At 44.2% G+C, this 5,000-nt stretch overlaps 1 protein-coding gene across 1 annotated transcript in view; it reads left to right on the top strand.

The window, feature by feature from the left end:
• Positions 1-5,000, top strand: part of LOC127621416 (F-box/LRR-repeat protein 17-like) — a 331,319-nt gene that overhangs the window by 148,302 nt on the left and 178,017 nt on the right. The window contains exon 7 of the mRNA XM_052094995.1: positions 2,461-2,591. Within this exon, the coding sequence (XP_051950955.1) occupies positions 2,461-2,591 (131 nt within the window). The remainder of the gene's footprint in view (positions 1-2,460; positions 2,592-5,000) is intronic.

The raw sequence follows: 5,000 nt of genomic DNA, 5'->3' as shown, positions 1-5,000 counted from the left end.
GTTGAGCTTCAGGACCTTATTCATTTATGTATGTATGTACATGTAGTTAGTGTATATAATAGTATGTGTATATCAATATACGTCATCCATAACAGATCAAGATGTTAAGTTTAAATTGTAAATGAGTATATATGTGAAATTGGTTACTTTTGATGCTGGTCGCTGATTCACCTTTTGTTATAAAGTAATAAAAATGGTTCGTACGAGACTTGGTGACTTTGTCCACTTGCCATCTGAACACATTTTACTCTAAAAGATAACTATGAATAGAGGAAGTCTTATAATGTATAATAACAGTAGTTATAATTATTTGTTAGAACTTATTATAAGGTGAGACATTATGAATTCATTATAATGCATTTATAATGTCTTTACATGCATTATAAAAAGGGGCTTCATAGATCGTGTTAACAAAAATTGAACTTGATTTGATAACTGTAAGCGGTTGTAAAAAAAAAAAAGAAACCCTGTTACTGTTCGTTGTCAAAATTGACCGACCATTGGAATAACCGCTTTTTTTTATTTTTATTCAAATAGAATTTATAAATCAGGGGGTGAGATCATAACACATGCACACAAACACATATATGTCCACGCACACACATGCACACTCACGCACACACATGCACACTCACACACACACACACACACACATACACATACATGTGCATGTACACACACGTACACATGTACACGCACACACACACATGCACATAACACACACAGCACACCCACAATACATGCACACGCACACAGCACACCCACAATACATGCACACGCACATACAACGCGCACCCACAACACATGCACACACACACACACACACACACACACACAACATGCGCACACACACAACATGCACACACACAACACATGCACACACACAACACATGCACACACACAACACATGCACACACACAACACACACATGCACACACACAACACATACACACACACACACAACACACACATGCACACACACAACACATGCACACACACAACACACACATGCACACACACAACACATGCACACATGCACACACACAACACACGCAAACACACAACACACACATGCACACACACACACAACACATGCAAACACACAACACACACATGCACACACACAACACACGCAAACACACAACACACACGCACACACAACACACACATGCACACACACACAACACATGCACACACAACACACACACAACACACGCACACAACACACACATGCACACACACAACACACGCACACAACACACACATGCACACACACAACACATGCACACACAACACACACACAACACACGCACACAACACACACATGCACACACACACAACACACGCACACTAACACACACATGCACACACACAATACATGCACACACAACGCGCACACACAACACATGCACACGCACACACAAGGCACGCACGCACGCACACACACACACACACACACACACACACACACACACACAACACACACACACAACACACGCACACAACACACACATGCACACACACAACACACGCACACAACACACACATGCACACACACAACACATGCACACACAACACACACACAACACACGCACACAACACACACATGCACACACACAACACACGCACACAACACACACATGCACACACACAATACATGCACACACAACGCGCACACACAACACATGCACACGCACACACAAGGCACGCACGCACGCACACACACACACACACACACACACGCACACAAAAGTTTGATGATATGTATATCCAAATGCATAATTTATGATAAAATGTAGAATTACAACACAGTAGGTGGCTGCATAGAAAACTGCTTTTTCAAGTCATGTTATTTTTCTTTTCTCACCAGATGGAAGTAATCATGCACCAGACATTCTCATATTGTCTTCATGTTTCAACTAGGTTTCCTTTTTTACTGTAGTGAAGTTACACAAATGTGCTTATTTGCATATGCAAATGAATGGTGACATGAATACATTTATATGCAAATACGATCTAAAACAAATATGAAATCCCAAAATAAGTTTTAACTTCAGGGAAGAAGATATGTAAGTTACACCCGTTCTGCTTCTGGTCAAAAATGACCGTAAACAGTAAGCCGCTCTTGACCAGGATAGGAGGGTTAAAACGGTGCCGCGGTGTGATAAATCATTTTATAAATGTACAAATATTCATATTATCTTAATTAATAAGAGCTCATAAAAGCAGGATGTGTGGTAATTAAGATCAGAAGTAGCGAAATGTTCTTTCAAATGGTTTTTGGAGTTCTGCATGTGTGTAAATCCAGTTGAGAATCTCTGAACTCAAATGGACGACAATGGCACCGTTTGGTTTTGTGCTTGTCGGATATATTGTCCTGTGTAGAATATTTCGTGGCTAATATGCATCGCCTGCTGCAACTGCATGTAAATGCTAATGTGTTTGTTTTGGTGTCCGTAGCTTCAGCATCTCAGCAGTCTGGATCTGCGGCACATCTCTGAACTCAACAACGAGACAGTGATGGAGGTGGTGAGAAAGTGCCGGAACCTGATGTCCCTGAACCTCTGCCTCAACTGGACCATCAACGACAGGTACAGTCAAACCCGACCGCTCCCTGTTTGAGTTGTTAGTAAAGCTGGAAAGATGCCAGTTTCACCGTGTTGTTGAAGTATTTGTTTGTTTACATCCGCGATAAGGAATGGCTTTGAAATCAAGTGCAATGTTTTGTAGATCACAATAGAAAATGGGAACGAGTGTGTTTTGAATGTAAAAATCATATGGCTTGTTTTAGGCTTTTGAGTCACAGGCATGCTACAAACATTCATGTCAAATGAATGCGCATACAATGCCAAGGATGACGTCTACCTAGGGTGCTCCCGAGGTTTTGGCAAATTTGTAATACGTAGAGCTTCATCTGATATGTTTTCCTTATCTAATATTCCTTATCTGGTTAATTCAAGCTTGCAGTTCTACCTGTGTTCTCCAGGGGGCAGTAAGTGAAACTCCAGCTGTATTGGCAATGAGCAGCTTATACAGAGAGCAAACACACTAACTGACAGCACAAGATGAGAACATGTTCTTGTATTCAAACACAACAAATCTGAAGGCAGGGATCTCAAAACGTGTTTTTCTAAGTTTCAAACTACATTTAACTTGACACAGTGACCAAGTGACCAGTCACATGGGGTAACCAAATTGGCCCGGTTGCTAGGGAGTGTAGAGTCACATGGGGTAACCAAATTGGTCCGGTTGCTAGGGAGGGTAGAGTCACATGGGGTAACCAAATTGGTCCGGTTGCTAGGGAGGGTAGAGTCACATGGGGTAACCAAATTGGCCCGGTTGCTAGGGAGTGTAGAGTCACATGGGGTAACCAAATTGGTCCGGTTGCTAGTGAGGGTACAGTCACATGGGGTAACCAACTTGGCCCGGATGCTAGGGAGGGTAGAGTCACATGGGGTAACCAAATTGGTCCGGTTGCTAGGGAGGGTAGAGTCACATGGGGTAACCAAATTGGCCCGGTTTCTAGGGAGGGTAGAGTCACATGGGGTAACCAAATTGGCCCGGTTGCTAGGGAGGGTAGAGTCACATGGGGTAACCAAATTGGTCCGGTTGCTAGGGAGGGTAGAGTCACATGGGGTAACCAAATTGGTCTGGTTGCTAGGGAGGGTAGAGTCACATGGGGTAACCAAATTGGTCCGGTTGCTAGGGAGGGTAGACTCACATGGGGTAACCAAATTGGTCCGGTTGCTAGGGAGGGTAGAGTCACATGGGGTAACCAAATTGGTCCGGTTGCTAGGGAGGGTAGAGTCACATGGGGTAACCAAATTGGTCCGGTTGCTAGGGAGGGTAGAGTCACATGGGGTAACCAAATTGGCCCGGTTGCTAGGGAGGGTAGAGTCACATGGGGTAACCAAATTGGTCCGGTTGCTAGGGAGGGTAGAGTCACATGGGGTAACCAAATTGGTCCGGTTGCTAGGGAGGGTAGAGTCACATGGGGTAACCAAATTGGCCCGGTTGCTAGGGAGGGTAGAGTCACAAGGGGTAACCAAATTGGTCCGGTTGCTAGGGAGGGTAGAGTCACATGGGTAACCAAATTGGCCCGGTTGCTAGGGAGGGTAGAGTCACATGGGGTTACCAAATTGGTCCGGTTGCTAGGGAGGGTAGAGTCACATGGGGTAACCAAATTGGCCCGGTTGCTAGGGAGGGTAGAGTCACATGGGGTGTCCAAATTGGTGCGCTAGGGAGGGTAGAGTCACATGGGGTAACCTCCTCGTGGTGGTGATTAGTGGTTCTCTCAATGGGGCGTGTGGTGAGTTGTGTGTGGATCGTGGAGAGTAGCATGAGCCTCCACATGCTGTGAGTCTCCGCGGTGTCATGCACAACGAGTCACGTGATCAGATGCGCGGATTGACGGTCTCAGACGCAACTGAGACTCGTCCTCCGCCACCCTGATTGAGGCGAAATAACCGCGCCACCACAAGGACCTACTAAGTAGTGAGAATTGGGCGTTCCATATTGGGGAGAAAATGGATAAAATAAATAATAGTATATGTGCTGTACATATTAACATTAACCAAGAAGAATAAAAGTATTGTTTACAAATATGACCTTAGTCTATAGTGTTGGCGATTATCCTGTATGTTTGTGTTGTAAAGTTTCCTGACGTATGGATTGATAGACTGATGGATGGATGGTTGCAATTGTTTCTCTTCCCTCATTGTTCCATGTAGTGCACTAGATAATGAAAGTCGTTTTTCTTGTCTGTCAATTAATTATTCATGTGGGACGCTTATATCTGTTGAGTTTGTCTTTACACCGGGTGTGATTCTGAAGGAACTCCGAATTGATTCGTGTAGTTTCGCCTATAGGAAAGGACATTAGTGAGGACTAGAATAGCCACATTGACCCTCAAATGGGCGAGAAGTAAAGGCCAAAGCTTAATTAAACCCCCTGTTAACCCCTCTCGACGGTGCTGTACTTCATAGAATACTTTACAACGA

Source organism: Xyrauchen texanus, chromosome 27 (assembly GCF_025860055.1).
Source record: "Xyrauchen texanus isolate HMW12.3.18 chromosome 27, RBS_HiC_50CHRs, whole genome shotgun sequence".
In the NCBI taxonomy this organism is placed as follows: domain Eukaryota; kingdom Metazoa; phylum Chordata; class Actinopteri; order Cypriniformes; family Catostomidae; genus Xyrauchen; species Xyrauchen texanus.
This window is presented reverse-complemented; position numbering and strand designations above follow the sequence as displayed.